We start from the raw sequence: 22,771 nt of genomic DNA, 5'->3' as shown, positions 1-22,771 counted from the left end.
AGTATCACGGACTCTTGTCAAAAGGAAAACCTGGGTATTATTGTGCAGTACAAGGTCAAAGTGAAGCTCATTCTTGGTCCACTCGTAGGGTAAGAATTCACCAGCAAGTTGATGTAATTATGTCATGTTATCTTAATATTTGAATACAAGAATCCGTATAAAAATTATTAAATTATGTGACCATTAGAAGCATAATGGTATAAATAACATTTTAAAAAAATGCATATTGCATTTAACATTTTAATTCATTTTCCTTTTTTCATACTAATTTATATGTATATGCACTTCTAGTGACCTGGTTGCTGAATTGCCATTTACGCTGATGCATCCGAAGCCAGAAGAGGAGTCGGAAAGCAGCAAACCTGCAGCACCGGCTACGTCATCTCCCACGCAGGACTCTGAGTCGGCCCCACCAGTGGATGCAAATCTCATTGAACTTGACACGTTAGTATAATTGTCATGAATGTGTTTGATTTATTTGCCTAAAGTTTAAATTCTTAGCAAAGGTTTTAAAATATATCTGCAGATCGTACTACAGTACACATTGCTGAAATTTTTTTAATACTATAGATTATTTATATACTGTATATCTCTCTATTCCAAATCATCTACCTTGATGATTTGATAGATGGTAGATGATCTACCATCTCTATTTAATACTTTGTATTCTTTAATTTAATTAAGAGCTCGGTGTATAGTTTTCTGACATCACTGATTCACAAACAAAAATCTTTATCTTTCATAAGTTTCCAAGATTATTAAAATGATATTCTCTCAGATTTTCTGTTTTTATATAACTTAATGTTTAGTTTCTTTAACATTTTACCTCCTGTAGTTTTAGTTTTCATCTTTCTGTTGTTACTATAATCATAAGATGTTCTAGTTTATGTTGAAACATTTAGTAGTACATATAAAAAGCAACCTAATACGCTGTGGGTACTACAGGCGTGCCTGCAGAGGCTTGGGTCTAAGCCTTCCTGTGAGAGTTGATAAGTTCTTCAGAATGCAGTTATTCCTTGGTTCTATCAAGGACAAGTTAGAGCAACTGGTAGACAGGCTTGGGGTTGGTAGTGGCAGAACTGGGGGTTCTATCAACCCAGAAATACAGAATCCTCAAGCCTCGGAGGGATCTCCGAATGCAAGCATCTCTTCCAAGCCCAACGCCTCTCAAGCTGGGTGCATCACAGTAGATTTAATCAATATTAATATACAGGAAGATAGCTTTGTGTGGGTATTATGTAAAGCATTTAAATTTGCATGTGTGCCGTGTAGCCTCGATTCCAAAGACTTTCTGGTACTGGACCCATTCTGTCAAATCCAGGTTGCTGTTTATTCTCAAGACTGCTTTTTTCTTTTCTTTTTTGCTATGATTGTTAGTGTTTAGGGTTCCATGCCACAAATTTTAAAAACTTTGTACATAATTTGCATGTACAAATAATATAAAAGCAATGCATTTAAAGTATGCATAATAACTATAATAATATAACATTAGCCATATCCTTGTTATCCAGTTTAAGTAGAATGTGAGCTTGTGCTCCCTAACATTTCTACTAACAAATAATGAAATATCTAATATAAAATGGTGTACATTTCTTGAGTAATGAGAAGAAAGCACCGGCCTGGAACGTGCCCACTTTTGGTAGTGCTATGACATTCCTAAAAAATAAAACAACATTTATACGAACTTTATTTTACAATTTATATTAGAGTACCGGTACAGTACAACATTTAATGATAATAATAGTGTATGATTTTGACCATGTCACGGTGTAGTGGTCTAGGGCATTTACTTGGGAGCATGAAGTGAGCAGGTTCGAATCCTCCTTATTGCTCCTACTGATTTTCTGATTGATACATCACGTTAATGTGATTTCATTGTGCAAATAATAATAATAATAATAATAATTACTACTAGAGGTATAATATAACACCATAAAAATGAACAAACTTGAAATATGAAATCGGCAAGTCCCAATGCTAAGTCAGTCCGGTTACGTGAAGTAGGTTGAGTTTTCTGGTCACCTGCTCCATAAAACCAAGATATGTCCAGTATCTGATTCTTTGTGCGTTGCGTTAAGTCGGGCTTCACTGTACAGTTTTTGGCAGTCTGCATGAGCTACTTAACACTAAATTCAATTTGTTTCTAAATACAGTAGTTATTTTCTGGTCCTTTTTTGGAGATTGTTACTAATGTTGCTGCTTAAATACTAACGTTGGCTGACACTACCGTGGGCAGAAGGTTGGGTGCCACTATCATGCCTGGGTGGAAGGTTGGGTGCCACTATCATGCAAGGGTGGAAGGTTGGGTGCCACTATCAAAGGTGAATGATTGGGCACCACCACTATGGGTGGAAAGTCACTATATTTGGAACACAGAAGAAAGTATATACTGTATAGGGTAGTTAACTTCAAACATTTTATCCACTTATTTTCTTTACACATTAATTTATGCCATAATATGCAACACTTCAAATGATACCTGATCAATTTGGCTGTGATTACTGGTTGACCAGACCACCAACTGCAAGGCCGCGGTGACTTTGATCCTTCAAGTCATTAACAGGTAACATTTGAACAACTCTAAAATATTCTGCTTTAGTTTTTTCTATCTGCACATGGAAAGGATGAAAATGGTTCCACATAGTACACTGCAGGGCTAGGAAAATGCCGGTATAATCTTTGATGTATTAAGTCAAAGTATGGGGTGTGGTGGGTATGCGGGCCGCTCTAAGCAACAACCTGTTGGACCAAGCTCTCACAAGTGAAGCCTGGTCCTGGGCCAGGCTTGGGGAGTAGAAGAACTCCCAAAACCCCATCCAGGTACAATCCAGGTTATCTTGAGAGGATTTCAGGGCTTAGCATCCCCGTGGCCTGGTCCTCAACCAGGCCTTCTTTTTGTTACACCCCCCCCCCCTAGGAAGCAGCCCTTTGCAGCTGTCTAACTCCCAGGTACCTATTTACTGCTAGGTGAATAGGTGCATGAGGATGAAAGAAACTCTGCCTATTTGTTTCTGCCTTCACCGGAAATCGAACCCGGAACCTCAGGACTACGTATCCGAAGCGCTGTCGACTCAGCTGTCAGGCCCCTTTTGGGTATAAGCTCCTTGTGCAGGTGATGAGTCACAATAACGTGGCTAGAGTATGTTGACCAGACCACACATTAGAAAGTGAAGGGACGACGACGTTTCGGTCTGTCCTGGACCATTCTCAATGGACTTGAGAATGGTCCAGGACGGACCGAAACGTCGTCGTCCCTTCACCTTCTAGTGTGTGGTCTGGTCAACATATAAGCCCCTTGTTGGGTACAAGTCAACATTTTGATCAGTCTTTGTGTGCTGTAAATTATCTATATGAAGGTACAGGGATGAAAATATGCCTTTGGTGCCCTGTCGTCTGTACTGAATTTTGAATAAAAACCATTTTATACTATTCGAGTGACTTTACCATATACTGTCTCTTACTCTTGGGCTTCCCTCTAATCTTCCACTGTGATGCACTTATCTTGAGGTTATCTTGAGATGATTTCGGGGCTTTAGTGTCCCCGCGGCCCGGTCCTCGACCATTCCTCCACCCCCAAGAAGCAACCCGTGACAGCTGACTAACACGCAGGTACCTATTTTACTGCTAGGTAACAGGGGCATAGGGTGAAAGAAACTCTGCCCATTGTTTCTCACCGGCGCCTGGGATCGAACCCGGGACCACAGGATCACAAGTCCAGTGTGCTGTTCGCTCGGCCGACTGGCTCCCCTAGCCGGTTAAGCCCCCACTTCGGTTAAGCCCCCAGGAAGCCCCCACTTTGGTTAAGCCCCCAGGAAGCCCCCACTTAGGTTACGCCCCCAGGAAGCCCCCACTTTGGTTAAGCCCCCAGGAAGCCCCCACTTCCTGTTATCATTTCTACATTATGTTTATTACTACATTTTGGTTTGTCTATTGCAGGTTACATAAAAACTTCTCTTTCTTGTATCATTTATAAATTTGCATAGACTATTTTGTTTAGTTTTTTCTGTTTCTTCATCTATGTACTGAATGGCTGGCTGTCCTCAACTTTGCAATCACACAAGTTTCTCTTGCTACAAGATTTATATGATTTTCTGGTGAGAGTGCATTGCTTATAGTAACTTCCTCGTCATTTTCTTCGTCTTGTATCTTAACATTAAATTGCACAATATTACAGTCTCCGTGGTGTAGTGGTAAGACACTCGCCTGGCGTTCCGCGAGCGCTATGTCATGGGTTCGTATCCTGGCCGGGGAGGATTTACTGGGCGCAATTCCTTAACTGTAGCCTCTGTTTAACGCAACAGTAAAATGTGTACTTGGATGAAAAAACGATTCTTCGCGGCAGGGGATCGTATTCCAGGGACCATAGGATTAAGGACTTGCCCGAAACGCTACGCGTACTAGTGGCTCTACAAGAATGTAACAACTCTTGTATATATCTCAAAAAAAAAAAAAAAAAAAAAAAAAAAAAAAAAAAAAAAAAAAAAAAAAAAAAAAAAAAAAAAAAATATATATACATCCTTCATTGGTCCTTTCTAGGGTATCTTAGTTGTTCCCTAAGACTGGGCAAACTCCCAATGGCATTTGGTTAAAATTTTCCCCAATAACAGTAAGGCAACAATCCACACTGGAACAGCAGAGAAATGTTCACACACAATAAGGGTAAGCCAACAATCCACACTGGAACAGCAGAGAAATGTTCACACACAATAAGGGTAAGCCAACAATCCACACTGGAACAGCAGAGAAATGTTCACACACAATAAGGGTAAGCCAACAATCCACACTGGAACAGCAGATAAATGTTCACACACAATAAGGGTAAGGCAACAATCCACACTGGAACAGTAGAGAAATGTTCACACACAATCAGGGTAAGCCAACAATCCACACTGGAACAGCAGATTGATAAGATTGAGAACTCTCATTGTCATCTTAGTATCAGTGTGACACAGCAAGGATAATGAGACGTTTCCAGCTGCATCAATGCAGAATGTTGGCCTGCCTTGGCTGTGCTAGATTTTAACCTTGGGTCAGTAGGATCTTACTTTGGGAGCAACTGAGTGAGATAGCTCAGAATGGATTGTTTACCTACAATGGGACTCTAGATGCCTAGACCCTAAAGGGTACTGGATTAAGAGCAAAACCAGTAATTTATGTGTTTTAATTATTTCCTGATGACTAATTGCAACACACATGAGTGAAAAAGTTAATATGTAATATTGATTATTCAGTCTAATTTTGAACCTACAAAATAAAAAGTTAAATTAACAACTTTGTTGTGTATGTACTTACTGTGCCATATATATTAATTATTATATTCAGACAACAGTTATTTGTTATCTCTACAGCCAACTGAATTGTTAGGTAGAAAATGTTTACCAGTGATGTGAGTAGCACAAGATACAGACACGCTAAGAGAAATTGTGTCAGGAAAGTTAGGACGATGTTTGAAGCTTTTCTTGTCATGTCATGAAAATATGCGGTTGACATATATTGTTGATGTTCAATTATTGTTCTGGTATAAGTTTTCCTCATGGCGGCCATTCTTGTAAAGGAATTTGTATTTTCTTCCCATAGAGACGGAACTACGTGCTATGCTGACCAGGATGATGACATTATCTTTGAAGATTTTGCCCGCCTTCGATTGAAAGGGGAAACCGAGGCATAGCGTGGCTCTCTGTATGCAGGTTAGTACAGTATTTACATTCATGAATGTAAATGGATGCTCCCGGACGCAGGTTCGAATCCTCGTCACGGCCCTTGTGGATTTGTACATTCATGAATTTTGCTTGCCTCTTGTGTCATCCCTGATCTTATATGCTTCGAAGAAAGCTGAGTTTATTTCAACAGGAATTAAATCATGATTATTGATTTTAAAAATATTTGGGTACACAAACTTTCATCATTTATGCAGGCGATAAGTCACAATATCATCATCTCAAGATCATCTCAAGATCACCTCAAGATAACTCAAGAATTGGGGTTGGTCCCATGAAGCTCATTGAATCGAGGTTGTACTTGTCTCTACTGGGCTGCTTTGTATCCTCTTGGTGTATAGATTCTCTCTCTTTGGGCTATTTCCATCCTGGAGGGGTAGCATTTGAGAGTCTCAGCTAGTCTCACGCACTCATTCTCCTAGGTTCTTTCCTCACCATTGGGAATAGACCCAATTTCTTGCTGTGCCCGAAGATCTTCTGCACACCCTGGTCACACTTCTTTTTCCCTCCCAACTCCATTTCATGTCCCTCTTTCTATTTCCCTTCACTTCTCCTCTCTCTTTCTCTTAGCTTTCTCTTTCTTACTCATGTCCTGGTCAATAAACACCTGGCTGTATCTTCCATGTCCCATAATTTTCTCTTATCTGCCAGTATAGGAAGACTTCTTTGGAAGGTAATCTTCACTGGTCTTTCTCATCCCTATTAGACCCTCCCTATCCTATACAACTGTTAAGGGTTGCCCTACTTGCCTACTTTGTCTAGAACCCCTTGGAACTCTTATTAGTCTCTAGGTCTTCTCTCCTGCCATTTGTTGACCATTGGTGGTTTAGTGTTACCTGTGGACCTCACATGATGGGTTGGCCATTGTTTTGGTGTTAACCGTGGACCTCACATGATGGGTTGGCCATTGTTTTGGTGTTAACCGTGGACCTCACATGATGGGTTGGCCATTGTTTTGGTGTTAACCGTGGACCTCACATGATGGGTTGGCCATTGTTTTGGTGTTAACCGTGGACCTCACAGGATGGGTTGGCCATTGTTTTGGTGTTAACCGTGGACCTCACATGATGGGTTGGCCATTGTTTTGGTGTTAACCGTGGACCTCACATGATGGGTTGGCCATTGTTTTGGTGTTAACCGTGGACCTCACATGATGGGTTGGCCATTGTTTTGGTGTTAACCGTGGACCTCACATGATGGGTTGGCCATTGTTTTGGTGTTAACCGTGGACCTCACATGATGGGTTGGCCATTGTTTTGGTGTTAACCGTGGACCTCACATGATGGGTTGGCCATTGTTTTGGTGTTAACCGTGGACCTCACATGATGGGTTGGCCATTGTTTTGGTGTTAACCGTGGACCTCACATGATGGGTTGGCCATTGTTTTGGTGTTAACCGTGGACCTCACATGATGGGTTGGCCATTGTTTTGGTGTTAACCGTGGACCTCACATGATGGGTTGGCCATTGTTTTGGTGTTAACCGTGGACCTCACAGGATGGGTTGGCCATTGTTTTGGTGTTAACCGTGGACCTCACATGATGGGTTGGCCATTGTTTTGGTGTTAACCGTGGACCTCACATGATGGGTTGGCCATTGTTTTGGTGTTAACCGTGGACCTCACATGATGGGTTGGCCATTGTTTTGGAGTGTTTACGGATGGGCCATACGGAATGCATTCTAATACAAAAGTTTATTTGTACATAACTGAAGAACTAAATATATTAACAAGTAAAATCTTGTGTAATAAACTTTTGTTACTTTTTTTTCAGATTGATGAGTCTGTTTGAAATAATATTGAAGATACTAACTGAAGATACACTCAAGAAATGAAATATTAATGCAGTAGTGACTGTAAAAGTGAGTTTAAATTGTTAACAATAATTTGCTGTCACCATAAAATAAAAAGAGACTAACTTCTCTCACAAAGAGGAACAAAATATATGGACTGCAGTCTGCTGTTATACGGTAGGTGTCACAATTACAGAATTGCCTACTTTGTACTTTGTGCTTCATGTTTGAGCTTCAACCCTCTACAGACAATACTGTGCTTTTTTCGTTTTCATTTGTACACTTGTTGTATATGAAATGTTACCTTACAAGAGGACAATACTTGATAGATTTTAGTCTTTGTCCTAGATTTTAGTGGCTTGATCAAGAGCACAATCAAAGATTGTATAAGAGGATTAATTATACTGCGTCGTAGAATGCTTGCTCCGTGACAGCGCAAGTATATTAATTAGTTTGGTTCTAGTTTGGTAACATACAGCTGGACTGGATTGCATAAAAACATATTTTTTTCTACTTGGATAACTGTTTAAAATAAGTTTCATTATATAATGTACATTCAGTAAATCAGTAAAAAAAACACTTTTTTATTGTAATGTTAAAAATTGCTGGCAATACTGGTGTCATTTTTTTACTTAGAGTATTTTTGGCATTTGTGGACAGTATTTATATGAAGTGATATTTGTAACCAATTATTGGTAGGTTAAATTCTGTAACCAAAGTTCCATCAAGATATATTGCAGTACTGAGTTGCTGAAGCATGATGGTTAGTGTGAAAAAATAAAAGTTTAAATTTTAGTGAAGACCATCTCAGAGGGAAACTACCTCAGCTCATTCTGTCCCCCCTATGTAATCCATGTATTGTGAGAGTACGTAATGACACTATATGTGAGTGTAATGACACTACAAGTGTATGTGTTATGACACTATACTTTTGTACGTTATGATGTTACACTTGTACATTTAGGTGCTGCACTTATACGTTATGAGGCTACATGTGTGTATTATGACACTACACTTGTATGTTTTGACACTACACATGCACACACATGACACTACAAGTGTATGTTATGACACTACACATATACTTTGACACTACATGTATAAGTTGACACCATGCTTGTGTGATATGACACTACATGTGTATGTTACGACACTTACATGTAGTGACATACACACGCATGTTATAATGCTACACATGTATGTTACGACACTACACTTGTACGTTATGACATTACACGTATACGTTACGACACTACGCTTGTGTGAAAGCGTTCTATATAAAAATGGAGGCAGAAGACAGGATTTCCGTCAATGTCTGTACCATGTTAGCTGAGGGCTTGGTAATGCTGTACATGTTTAAATGAATGGTAATGGTGCCATTCTTGACCCTGGTCTTTAAGATGGATATTATGTGTTAGGGGTGAATATTGCTGTGAATTTTTTGTCTTGTTTATAAACTGGTCATTGCCACCATGATCACTATGATGTTTAATGTGTCTAATATACTGGGATATTTTTCAACATTTGATGTACTGTGCAGGGCGAATTGAAGCACTGTATTGTGTACTCACTGTACTGTGAAGCACTGTATTGTGTACTCACTGTACTGTGAAGCATTTTATTGTGTACTCACTGTACTGTGAAGCACTGTATTGTGTACATTGCTTGGCAGTGCTCTGAAGAAATTGGATTTGTGCCATTTTCCTCATTGATATGAGTTAGAATTCTTTTGCATTTCTTTAAGTCTGATGCCCTAGATAATGAAGGCATTTGAATCATTATTGTTTAGAAAGTAGAAATTTATGTATTGGTTCTACCTCTGATGAAGTATTAACTAAAAAAAAAATCACACCTGAAATCCTTAGTCATTTTACCATTAGAGTACAGTACTGTAATTTAAGTCCTTGAGAGGGGGTTATACATATATATTTTATTAACATTCATAAGTGAGATTAAGGGTATCTGATTCGTTTATTACATGTTCAATTTAGCTAACCTGCTGATATTAAGGAAATAGTTAAGTACTTCAGACTGCTTTTGTATATTTTTAATGCTAAACCTTTGTAAATTTAAAAGATACTGAAGGAGCTGGGTATTCAAGTTCCTTCTGTGTTGGTTAAATATATACTGTACACTGTTTGAAGTAAGTAATGACTCATTGAGACAGATATTGATTGCTATAAAAATGTGAATTCCAAACGACATTCATCTGACTAGTAGACGTAAAATAAGAATTTTGTTTAATTATATATCAGTATTTTTCATTTTCATTTATATAAAGGTATTAATGGCTGTATTAGCTTTATATAATAAAGGTAAGTTTTTTACTTTTGTTTTTCCTGGTGTATGAATTATATTTAGATATAAATTATTGAATATTTACAAAATTTGTCATTAAGCCATTGTTGTACTAGACTGTGCACAAAGTTAGGCACAAAGTGGTTTATAAATGTTTTCTCAGTGACACTCACTGGGATTTTCTATACTTCTATTTTGGTTCTGAATAATAGTTCTCTTAAATGAGTTAAGTTAGCTTTTTTTCATATATAGGGTTGTATAGACCCTAAAGTAATCTACCGTCGTTGGAAAGAAGTACTGTATCGAAAATATATGAATATAGTAAGTGTGTGTGTGTGTGTGTATGTATATATATAAGTGTAATTACCTAAGGAGTTAATGGATGAGAGCTACGCTCATGGTGTCCCGTCTTCCTTATAATCATTGTCGGTCGGGAGCCGGTCGGCCGAGCGGACAGCATGCTGGACTTGTGATCCTGTGGTCCCGGGTTCGATCCCGGGCGCCGGCGAGAAACAATGGGCAGAGTTTCTTTCACCCTATGCCCCTGTTACCAGGCAGTAAATAGGTACCTGGGTGTTAGTCAGCTGTCACGGCCTGCTTCCTGGGGTGGAGGCCTGGTCAAGGACCAGGCCGCGGGGACACTAAAGCCCCGAAATCATCTCAAGATAACCTCAAGATTGTTGTATGATGCTTTGTAACGACAAACAAATGGTTTTGTCATCCACTGCCTTCTAAATTTAATTATTCCAACCATCTACAAGTCTGCAAAAAGAGCACATTTCTGTATTTTTTTCAACACCAATGGATCATTGGTTGTTTTTGAAGTTGTAAGTTTTAAAAATTCCTCCTTCTGCTTGTGTGTTTTAGTTATTAGGGATCACTGTGTCATCATTGGAAGCTTAGCATTATATGCTCCCTATTTACATCATTTTAATATTTAAATACTTTTCAATGCGATTTGAAGCATTTATGCTGCTTGGAATCATTTTTAGAATAATATTCCTTGGCTAATAAATGATAAAGATGAGGAAAATATTCGAAATTTTTGAAGAGGGTGTCAGCATTTTTATAATATTAATTTACAAACTCTTAAGGTTCTTTAGGTCGAATGCTGTGAATCTTTCTTTCGAGGTTTGGAGGGCTCCCCGCCCCCCCCCCCCCCCACTCCATCTGAATTATTTGAATTTTCTCCTCTTCCAAAGTTACACATTACTGGAACACCATTACTGGAACACTCCTCAAAGGAGTGCCGGACCAACCGGGCTGTGGTGGGTATGTGGGCCTGCGGGCCGCTCCAAGCAACAGCCTGGTGGACCAAACTCTCACAAGTCGAGCCTGGCCTCGGGCCGGGCTTGGGGAGTAGAAGAACTCCCAGAACCCCATCAACCAGGTATCAACCAGGTATCATTGGTAGGGATAGGAACGGTCACACTTATTGAGGGCCTGTGAGGCAGTCACCAGCTATCCATCCATCCAGTTACTGGCTTTACCCAACCATGCTTAACCCAATTGACTGAGTGATCCATTTCATACACTGTGCCATGCTATTAGCTTGAAAAAGGGACAATATTTCAGTATTGTACAAATTTTGTATTTAATATTGAAGGTTTTGCATTTACAATATATAATTCAGAGACCCGGTTTATGAAATTACAGTACACATGCATGCATAAAAATCAGTCATTGTTACTTTTGAACTCACTAATAGTAGCCACATTAGCTCACATCATAGGCACTTAATAGAACAGAACTGCATTCTTCAACTAACCTCGTACAATGTCCCCGTCGTCAGGATGATCAGGCACTTAATAGAACAGAACTGCATTCTTCAACTAACCTCGTACAATGTCCCCGTCGTCAGGATGATCAGAAATGTTGCCTTCCAACGCTTCCTTTTAGTTGCCGGTCGGTACATTCCTTACGACCTTATTACTTTATTCCTTATTACTTTCCCAGTCTTCTTTGATATTGCTTATCTCTTGCCTTTCTGCTCTCGTATTGACATCCTGAATATCTAGGCACTCTTCAAGTCTCGCTTCATGCAGGTCGGCGTTCAGTCGTCGACCGTCCACAAGTGGTTTGACACCATTCCTTCCTCCCCGTCCCATCCCAAATCCTCATCCTGATTACTTTCCCAGTGCTATATAGTCATAATGGCTTAGGGCTTTCCCCTGATCCTTCCTTTCGCTTCTGAAATATTCTCTAACCACAGTCAATGCTGCTACTATCCATGCTTGGCAAACTTTGATAAGTTCTTATATTTTTAAGAGTATTATATTGGTATATAAATCAAATATTAAACTCGTGAAGACGTTTTTCCAACAAATATAACATCTACGTGAAGCTGTCTGTTTTCTGGTGGATGTGGCCTTGTATGTAGCAAATTGTTTGTACTCTTAAATATTTTGTATTGAATTGCAATGAATTATTATTTGTTAAATAATTTTTTTAGATAAAATGGTCAAAACCCGAGGGTTGACAATGAGTAAATAAATGTGTGGATGTCAGTTTTAGTACCAAATGGAATAGATGAAATGAATATCAGTTCTTTTCCAACAATTTGTGTTTTGTCTTGTTACATTTTACATAATTATAGAAATTAAGAACTATTATTTGGATTCTGTAAGAATAACACTATATAGTAAGAATGCCTCAGAACAATCCAACGCATCCTCCGATAAGATAATTCTTTTTGTAACTATGTAGACTATCGTACATATATATTAACATAATGGACAATATGAAGTGAATAGTACCAAAATCTTCTGGATTTCGGAAAAAAATATAGCTAAAAAAACAAATGTAAATATTCCTAGGCCTACTGTACTTTATATATATGTACTACGTTAGGCCTAGGGGTGGTTAGGTCCGGTTTCATTAACAAATAAAAAAAAACTTTTCCAGTTTGTCCAAACTCAATACTATACTGCCAAATTCTCCTTTCTAATTGTCTGTTACGTCAATGTATGTACGATGGTCGACGTCGCTACTATAAGTGGATACGTACTAACTAAACAAGAGGAAGGACTGGAAAACGTACTAACTAAACAAGAGGAAGGACTGGAAAACGTACTAACTAAACAAGAGGAAGGACTGGAAAACGTACTAACTAAACAAGAGGAAGGACTGGAAAACGTACTAACTAAACAAGAGGAAGGACTGGAAAAAAAGCACTACACAGCGTGCACTGATTATTTTTTGGAGTGATAACTTTTGTGACTGTTAGGTGTTGATTTAACTTAAATTATTTACTTTAATTATTTAAATTATTTAATTATTTAAATTATTTAAATTATTTAATTATTTTAATTGTTTACTTTAACAGCCATTTCTGCAGTATTCCTCTCCCTACAGTCCAAATATGTGTGGTACAAGAGCTTGCTACATGGTTCAATTGTGGTAGGAATTTTAACCTTAATAAGATTTGTTAATAGACCTTAAAGAATTGATGAAATTGCAATACAGAATGTGGATTGTTTTATATAGGATTCTATCAATTTAATTTACTATAAATACACTTATTAAATCATACAGTAAGGCACATCAATAATTATCAATCCAAATGGGCATCATTGAATTGTGTTTTCAGGCAGTTGTTCAATTGAACAAATATTCATTAAAATATCATTGATTCATTGCAAATAAAATTAGAGAAATAGTTAAAAAATGTCATTGTAATTTCTTGTTGCATGGGTCTCGTTCATGATGAACAACAAATGCCGACTCATATCATGGTTTATGTGATACTCATCTCAAGTTCATGTTCATCGTGGTAGACTGCTGATTAGATTAATAATATCCAAATTCCTTTGTTTTAAACAAATACTTTTATTTAAATCAATAATTTGGTAATGTATCTATGGGTTTTATTTTTGATCATACCTTGATAAGGTTCTGGGAGTTCTTCCGCTCTCCAAGCCCGGCTCAAAGCCAGGCTTGACTTATGACAGTTTGGTCCAATAGCCCAAGTATGTTATGTATGTAGCATATACTTCAAAGCTTGAAGTAGCCCTACTTCAAAGGGCTACTTCTAAGCTTGAAGTAGCTTGCTGGCCCACATATCTACTATAGCCCGGTTGGTCCGAATTATCCAGGTTTCTTATAAAGACGTCTCTAAGTTTAAGCCTCTAAATTTTCTCTTAAAATTTGATGTAAACATTTATCTACAACATTACTTGCAAAGATTTCTCCTGTTGTTTACATTTAAACCTGTAGTAAAAACCTTTAGAGAATTACTGTATAATATATCTTCAAATACAACCTACAAATTTATATTAAAAAGCTCTTAGTAATAACTTTGCAGCAGCAACTCAATATTGGGATGTGTTGGATCACTGAGCTAGCGGTATTTGGAGACATTACTCTTATGTTTTAATATTGACTAGTGTTTTGTTATGACAAAACACTAATCACTACTTCTACTTCACTTCTACTTTTGTAAGTCTCCAAGTAACCATAGATTAGGGCACAATTATACCTTAAGAAAGCAATTAAGCCATTGCAATTCTTACAATTTACCTATTGAGGTTAACTTTGCCTAAACCTTTTTCTTAATCCAAGATTCCAAACACTACAAAATACAACAAAACTCATTTCTATAAGTTTGTACCGAATACTAATATAGATATAGTTGCCCAACCCACACATCAGAAAATGAAGAAACGACGACATTTCGGTCCGTCTTGGCCCATTATCAGTGGTTCAGGACGTGATGGTCATGTGATGGTCCATCACATGACTTGCTAATAGTCCAGGATGAACGAAACGTTGTCGTTTCATCTTCTGATATGTGATTTCATCACCATATCTTCAGCCACTTTATTGTGACCTCGTCTGCATATAGTTTACAAGTTTTCCAACCACCTTCAAATACACACACATACACACACACACAATTAAATGGAGTACTTCATTTTATAAAATAAAAAAACATTCATTAATTCATTATAACGGTCTTAAAATTGAGAGGACTAGTAAGTTCTTACTTCATGTCCTATGCAATTTAGGCTTCACTCTCCAAAATTTTTGAGACATTTTTGAAAGTCTACTCAACTGAATTGTCATTGTCAGCAGTGTAATTTTGTGTGTACGGCTGTTTTAAGTACAGACGTGTTAAGAAGATGGGGTCACTTTTCCAGCCAGTGCCGAGTCAAATTTGAGTGCTAAAACCAGGTTTTTTGTACATAGATTTAATGATGTAAACCAAAGTTTATGTCCAGGAAGGCTGATTTTTGTTTTCTAGATATATGTATAAATGGTGAAGCTAATCTTATGTAATTATTTCTTTTAAATTTTAGATAATTGCACTTAATTTCACTGTATGACTGGAAGTTGTAAAAATATATTGTAAGCAAGCATAATATTTTGTTCAAAATACAGTACTGTAATGGGATTAATCTTTATATCCATATGTATGTACTGTACAGTATGTGTATAGTTTCTGAGGTACCAGTAAACCAAAAAAAAAAAAAATCCTGCAGCACAGAATACAGGAATTAACAGCTAGACTATATATAAAATATCTTACAAGAATGGACTTAGACTCCAATATGCATACATTTGCTACAACAGTTTGTATTACAAAATTTATATTTAACATTCCTCCTCGGAGCACTGTGCAAGTGCTCTCCTGCTCGAATCCATCCAAATCAATAATAGGTTTAACAGGAGGTTTAGAGCGATCACTTTAATAGGTGATGGTGAACATGCTACCTTGAGTTCTTATGTAGTAGCATATTAAATCACTGATTTATGCAACCCGTTCTCGCAAATTTAATAAGTCAATATTGACTTATTAGTTGCGTGCATAGGTGACATACTAAACATAATAGTTTCCCTTGAAAAGCTTCATAGAAAACACCGACCTTACCTAACCTACTTAGTATGTTAAAATAAGCATCTTATAGCTTCGTAATTACAATTGTTACTTAACCTATTATAGGTATAGGTTAGGTAATAATTGTAATTACGAAGCAATAAGATGCTTATCTTAACATACTAAGTAGGTTAGGTAAGGTCGGTGTTTTCTATGAAGCTTTTCAAGGGAAACTATTATGTTAAGTATGTCACCTATGCACATATTTAATAAGTCAATATTGACTTATTATATTTGCGAGAATGGGTTGATTTATGAGTGCATCCTCGTATATACAGTAATGCTAGTCCTCTTAATGTCACGACTCCTAGTACTCAACACTAATATGTTTTATTACTGGTTAACACTTGATGGGATATGACTATTCCCGATAGTACCTGGATTTTGCTTGCTCCTACACTTCTGTAATGACTTAAAGACTAAGACTCGCGTTTGATACAGTACTTGAAAATATTACTTGTGACAAACACCGACATACAGTGCATTTAATTCAGTCCATGTATTCAACCAAATTTGTTAGTACAGTAGTATTGATTTCATTAATTATTTTGTTATAATACTGTACATGCATTTGCTCAGTAGGTATGAAAAAATATATATACTATATGAAAATGCGAATGCACTGGATAAGTATAGTAGAGTGCAAGTATGGGCTTTTAGTCTTTCCCAGGTATAGCTCAGTACTTTTAAAGCAATTCTCATGAGCCCACTCACAAATCACTTTAATTTAGCCTTCAGCTTTTTTTGTGGAAGAGAATAGTTTTGGATAAAGATACGAGAATATTTGTTCAATCTGTACTTGCAAACAAAATGTTAGATACCTAATTTATATGAATATTACTTGTCCACGAGTAATACTTTGCACAGTTCTAAGTCTTTTTCCAGAATTTGTTGTACAGTTTCAATAGCATTGGTCACAAATGTCCAAAATTTATTATGTCCTTTGCATAAGACATTATTTTATGTATTTTCCTATATATTTGTGTATAATAATGAATAAATGTAAGTGTATCACATTACAGGCTTTCATTCCGGTTACAAGTAAAGCAGCTCATCTTTACTACCCCTCGCAGGTGCAGCCTTGACGTGGCTGAAGCGACTATGGCTTCAAAGTCTTTTTTTTTTTTTTTGTGGAAGTATTCTAGCCTCTAATCTACCCTGCACTCCACGAATGCACTGCTAAAATTAATATGTCACCCTATCTCGACCTCAGTTATGCTCTGTTTAGGAATGTGTTCCTTCCCTGTGTCACTGCAATATTTGTTAGCTGTTGTGGAGATGTGTTAACGCTTTATGGGATGTGTTATAAAAGATAACACTCTTGTCCACATTGGGGAGTCTGGCCATGTTTAGTGTACAGTACTTGTACTGCCCTGCTTGTTCACTGCATTTGTTGTTGTTGACTACCCTGCATTTTTATGGCCCAGTGCTCACTTTAAAATGGAGCTGTCCATTCCACACCTCAAGCACAAGGACATCCTTATAAAAGGATGTGCAGGACAACATTAGAAAAGGATGCTGCCCTTAAGCATTAACTACAGCATTGGTGCCACTTTCAGGTTATTACATATGTTTGCACTACTTGGCAGGATAGTTCAACTGTTTCTGATCCCTCCCTCTGAAGTAATTTTAATGCCCTCAGTTGATGTGCCTCATTCTCCTAACACTGCAGTATCCATCTTGGCTGGTCCGCCATAAGGTATTCCACCTGTATCCTCCCTCTGCCTTTTGGCCTTTGTCCTGTCCTCATGGTCACAGCTAATGTCTATAACTGAGATTCCTTTTCAACTGTAACACTTGCCAATGTTGACCAGACCACACACTAGAAGGTGAAGGGACGACGATGTTTCGGTCCGTCCTTGACCATTCTCAAGTCCATTGAGCACTTGCCAATATTGTAACCGGTGTCCATCTTCTGATCAAAAGTGTAATCCCATTCAATCTCTAAGAACCAATGCTCATTACTCAACCCTGGTCACTTCTGTGTTTATACATTTTCAGCGGCACTCTTGCCCTTGTAATGGTTCTCCTAATTCCACTCTTTTCAATCCCAGGTGCAATCTGTTCTCGGTATACCATAGTACTTATGTCACTTAATGCTCAGTTCCTATGCTGCTAATGTTCTCAGTTTCCCCTGTGTTACAGTTATTAACTATCACCAGGCACCAACCCTTCCTCATGTACCATAGTACATCTCATAGTACGTGTCCCATCGCCATGGACAGCATAATAGTTGTTTGCTCAAATTTGAAAGATAATTGTCATTTTCCATTCCCACTTCTGGTGTGAGATTTATGTACCATTTTCCATCCTATTTGACTATCACGGATCAGCTGCATCCTCTTGATGGCGCTCTCAGTAAATTATAATAATTATTCTATGAAATATTATCTGTAAATATTTCAATTTGTGCCAAATTAGAATATATACAATAAAATATGCTCTATTCAAATTGTAGAAAATGAATTGTACATTATGTATTATAAAAGAACAAATTGGGTAGGGTATATTACACTACTGCCCACAGGACAGGTATAGTTCTAAGTCATTGTGTCGAGGGACAGGAAGCCAGAGTGTATTCATACCCGGTAGACTTATATCGAGCCTATTCCCCCCCTTCCTTCAAGGTCAAATTACTGACCCCGCCCAGGATGCAACCTCACAACAAGCTGACTAACTCCCGAGTACCTGCTAACTGCTTGGTGAACAGAGGCATTAGGTGAAAGTGACCAACCATTCCTGTCCCGCCCGGGACTCGAACCCGGAATTCTCGACTGTGCATCGAGAACGAATCCGACTGTACTACCAGGTATGGCGAACTAATATCCTTCACAGGATGGTTATGGGGTCCACGACCCCCCACGGGATGGGAATAGGGACCATTACACCCACAGGATGGGTATTGGGCTTAATACTACCAGCACATGTACTCTGTACCACCCACATATACTCTGAAGCACCATGTACCCTGTACCCCACATGTACTTTGCACCCTACCCTCAAAGAGCCGATGGGTATTGGGTAATATATGTGAACAAAATATTAATTACCAAAGCAATCAATTTATTTTACAGTAAGTGCATCCTGGGAATGGTCAGTAATTCATCCTTGTGGGACTGAGCACAGAGGACAGGACGGAGACCTTTTGGGACAGAGGACAGGACGGAGACCTTGTGGGACTGAGCACAGAGGACAGGACGGAGACCTTGTGGGACTGAGCACAGAGGACAGGACGGAGACCTTTTGGGACAGAGCACAGAGGACAGGACGGAGACCTTGTGAGACTGAGCACAGAGGACAGGACGGAGACCTTGTGGGACTGAGTACAGAGGACAGGACGGAGACCTTGTGGGACTGAGCACAGAGGACAGGACGGAGACCTTGTGGGACTGAGCACAGAGGACAGGACGGAGACCTTGTGGGACTGAGTACAGAGGACAGGACGGAGACCTTGTGGGACTGAGCACAGAGGACAGGACGGAGACCTTGTGGGACTGAGCACAGAGGACAGGACGGAGACCTTGTGGGACTGAGCACAGAGGACAGGACGGAGACCTTGTGGGACTGAGCACAGTGGACAGGACGGAGACCTTGTGGGACTGAGCACAGAGGACAGGACGGAGACCTTGTGGGACTGAGCACAGAGGACAGGACGGAGACCTTGTGGGACTGAGCACAGAGGACAGGACGGTGACCTTGTGGGACTGAGCACAGAGGACAGGACGGAGACCTTGTGGGACTGAGCACAGAGGACAGGACGGAGACCTTGTGGGACTGAGCACAGAGGACAGGACGGAGACCTTGTGGGACTGAGCACAGAGGACAGGACGGAGACCTTGTGGGACTGAGCACAGTGGACAGGACGGAGACCTTGTGGGACTGAGCACAGAGGACAGGACGGAGACCTTGTGGGACTGAGCACAGAGGACAGGACGGAGACCTTGTGGGACTGAGCACAGAGGACAGGACGGAGACCTTGTGGGACTGAGCACAGAGGACAGGACGGTGACCTTGTGGGACTGAGCACAGAGGACAGGACGGAGACCTTGTGGGACTGAGCACAGAGGACAGGACGGTGACCTTGTGGGACTGAGCACAGTGGACAGGACGGAGACCTTGTGGGACTGAGCATCGACTTAACGTCTGCTACCTGCCTTACGTAGATTCCGGGGATCAATGACCCTACGGCCCGGTCTCCGTGGATCACTGGCCCCGCGGCCTGGTCTCTGTCCAGGTCTCCTCATTAGTTGACTGGTCCATAAACTTTGATTATTAGATTCAATGTTGAAATAGCGTCGATTTAACGTTGCAATAACGTCGTTTTTCCGTTGCAATAGCGTCGTTTTTCCGTTGCAATATCTTCGTTTTTACCGTTGCAATAGCGTCGATTTACCGTTGTAATACCGTCGATTTATCGTTGCAATACCGTCGATTTATCGTTGCAATACCGTCGATTACGTCAATTTAACGTTGCAATAACGTCGATTTAACGCCTGCTACCTACCTTACGTAGCTTCCGGGGATCAATGGCACCGCGGCCCGGTCTCCGTGGATCAATGGCACTCGCGGCCCGGTCTCCGTGGATCAATGGCACTCGCGGCCCGGTCTCCGTGGATCAATGGCACTCGCGGCCCGGTCTCCGTGGATCAATGACCCCCTCGGCCCGGTCTCCGTCCTGGCCTCTCGGTTGGTCGTTTGTCCATAAACTTTCAAAATTCATGGATCAGACGACCAACCGGGAGACCGGGCCGCGGGGACATTGATCCACGGAGACCGGGCCGCGAGTGCCATTGATCCACGGAGACCGGGCCGCGGGTGCCATTGATCCACGGAAGTCATGTAAGGTCGGTAGCAGACGTTAAATCGACGTTATTGCAACGTTAAATTGACGGAATCGACGGTATTACAACGATAAATCGACGGTATTACAACGGTAAATCGACGCTATTTCAACGATAAATCGACGGTATTACAACGGTAAATCGACGCTATTTCAACGATAAATCGACGGTATTACAACGGTAAATCGACGCTATTTCAACGGTAAATCGACGCTATTGCAACGTTAAATAGCGTCGATTTACCGTTGTAATACCGTCGATTTATCGTTGAAATAGCGTCGATTTACTGGTGTAATACCGTCGATTTATCGTTGTAATACCGTCGATTCCGTCAATTTAACGTTGCAATAACGTCGATTTAACGTCTGCTACCGACCTTACATGACTTCCGTGGATCAATGGCACCCGCGGCCCGGTCTCCGTGGATCAATGGCACTCGCGGCCCGGTCTCCGTGGATCAATGGCACTCGCGGCCCGGTCTCCGTGGATCAATGACCCCCTCGGCCCGGTCTCCGTCCTGGCCTCTCGGTTGGTCGTTTGTCCATAAACTTTCAAAATTCATGGATCAGACGACCAACCGGGAGACCGGGCCGCGGGGACATTGATCCACGGAGACCGGGCCGCGAGTGCCATTGATCCACGGAGACCGGGCCGCGAGTGCCATTGATCCACGGAGACCGGGCCGCGGGTGCCATTGATCCACGGAAGTCATGTAAGGTCGGTAGCAGACGTTAAATCGACGTTATTGCAACGTTAAATTGACGGAATCGACGGTATTGCAACGATAAATCGACGGTATTACAACGGTAAATCGACGCTATTTCAACGATAAATCGACGGTATTACAACGGTAAATCGACGCTATTGCAACGTTAAATCGACGCAATTGCCACCATAAATCGATTGTACTGTAATATTGATCAATTTCAAATAGTCGATTTTACGTTGCAGTATCGTCGATTCAACGTTAATACCTTTGCTCTAACGTTGAATAAACCTTTGAAATTGTCTTTGTTTCATTCTTTCAATATTTTAGATTTAACGTAGAAATATCGTCGATTGAACATTGCAAAAAGAGTAGATATAACGTTGAAATAGTGTTGATTTGACGTTCCAATTGCGTAGATTTAATCATGTCCATCGATGCAATAGCGTCGAGTATGGTAGATATCCAGCGGTGCCTCCAGATATCTGGAAATACCTCCAGCTATATCCTCTAGATATCCCCATATATATCTCATTTTATATATAATGCAAAATACAATCTTTTACCTTATCCGTCAAGCTCGGTCTACAATTATCCAAAGACGAAACAATCTCTGCAGGTTATATGAAACAGTTTCAATCACTATTCCAAAGCATTTTTTTTTATCTTTAGAAGTGGTGCTGTAACATACAAACCACAAAGACAAGGTGATTAAACAATACGGGACAAACATCAGTGTTTTAATGTATATAACTGCTTTTGAGGATTTAGATATTTGTATTTAACGGGGCTAATTAAATAATGTAATTATGTCAACGCTATAAACAAATTAAGTGATTATGGTATGTTTTTATAATTTAAATAATATACAGTACAATACCTTGCATAGAAAGAACACATCACTCAAAATTCAAACACTTTTGCATACATCGAACTTCTTTGGGCGCATGCAAGAATTATTGCAGGGAATGTTACTTGAATAGAAAATGGAATAGAGTAATTTAAATGTGACCTCTGAAACCCACTATTAAATACCAGCCAATCTTAGAATAGATAGAATCATGAAAATGGCTTTTTCTAAGTGACCCGCGTATGTGTAAGATATTCACAGGTGTTCGGCTTTTATTTAACTAAGAGCGACAAGCTGAATTTGTTTTATTCTTTACTAACCAAAACCAAGTGAAGACACTGAGATATAGTCTGAAATATGTCGGTAAACAAACTAGTAGGAATATTTATAGGAATAAATCTTATGGTAGTATAAATAAACTTCGGAACGAGAAAACAGCCTTCAGAAATTTTTAGATCTATTTCCACTAACCGTAACTTCGGCATCTATAGCGTTAACACTTGGCGATGAGGACTTCAAGTATAAAGAAAGTAACCTACTCAATCCCTGATCGATGTAGATATGCTACCATTACTGGCATGACCTGACAATTGTCATGCTGGCAAATGAAAGCCTAGGCACAAGAAAATGATTTTGACCCCTTTTATTTGAACAAAATGTTTGGAACATTGACAACTAAAGAAAACTCTGCAAG

At 39.6% G+C, this 22,771-nt stretch overlaps 1 protein-coding gene across 3 annotated transcripts in view; it reads left to right on the top strand.

Annotated features, from left to right (window-relative positions):
- Positions 1 to 9,834, top strand: part of krz (beta-arrestin protein kurtz) — a 57,352-nt gene extending 47,518 nt beyond the window's left edge. For all 3 annotated transcript variants that reach the window (XM_045728409.2, XM_045728408.2, XM_045728406.2), the window contains 4 exons: positions 3 to 89; positions 292 to 444; positions 5,578 to 5,687; positions 7,489 to 9,834. In XM_045728409.2, coding sequence (XP_045584365.1) covers positions 3 to 89; positions 292 to 444; positions 5,578 to 5,668 — 331 coding nt within the window. In that variant the 3' untranslated portion in view covers positions 5,669 to 5,687; positions 7,489 to 9,834. The remainder of the gene's footprint in view (positions 1 to 2; positions 90 to 291; positions 445 to 5,577; positions 5,688 to 7,488) is intronic.
- Positions 9,835 to 22,771: the final 12,937 nt, after the last annotated feature.

Source organism: Procambarus clarkii, chromosome 85 (assembly GCF_040958095.1).
Source record: "Procambarus clarkii isolate CNS0578487 chromosome 85, FALCON_Pclarkii_2.0, whole genome shotgun sequence".
In the NCBI taxonomy this organism is placed as follows: Eukaryota; Metazoa; Arthropoda; class Malacostraca; order Decapoda; family Cambaridae; genus Procambarus; species Procambarus clarkii.
The sequence above is the reverse complement of the archived record's forward strand: the minus strand, read 5'-3'. Positions and strand labels throughout refer to the sequence as shown.